This window comes from Myotis brandtii, unplaced genomic scaffold (assembly GCF_000412655.1).
Source record: "Myotis brandtii unplaced genomic scaffold, ASM41265v1 scaffold691, whole genome shotgun sequence".
Taxonomy (NCBI): domain Eukaryota; kingdom Metazoa; phylum Chordata; class Mammalia; order Chiroptera; family Vespertilionidae; genus Myotis; species Myotis brandtii.
This window is the reverse complement of record NW_005370704.1, coordinates 703,225-703,432: the sequence shown is the minus strand read 5'-3', so window position 1 is coordinate 703,432 and position 208 is coordinate 703,225. Positions and strand designations below refer to the sequence as shown.

At 66.8% G+C, this 208-nt stretch overlaps 1 protein-coding gene across 1 annotated transcript in view; it reads right to left on the bottom strand.

Moving 5' to 3' along the window:
* Positions 1-208, bottom strand: part of GRIN1 (glutamate receptor, ionotropic, N-methyl D-aspartate 1) — a gene marked incomplete at its 5' end in the record, with an annotated part of 48,234 nt that overhangs the window by 35,112 nt on the left and 12,914 nt on the right. Inside the window, 1 exon segment of the mRNA XM_014529681.1 lies at positions 6-208. Within this exon segment, the coding sequence (XP_014385167.1) occupies positions 6-208 (203 nt within the window).

The window sequence follows — 208 nt, the reverse complement described above, 5'->3', positions numbered from 1 at the left end:
CTCGCACACCGACAGGGCCATCTGGATGGCGTTGGGCTTGTGGGTGACGGAGGTGGCGTTGAGCTGGATCTTCCAGGCGCCGTGCCGCTTGTTGGCCTGGTTCACGGCCTCGCGGAACACCTGCTCGTGCTTCCGCGTGCTCAGCACCGCGCCGATGTTCACGATCTTGGGGTCGCAGGCGGCGCGGGCGAAGGAGCAGGAGAAGAGC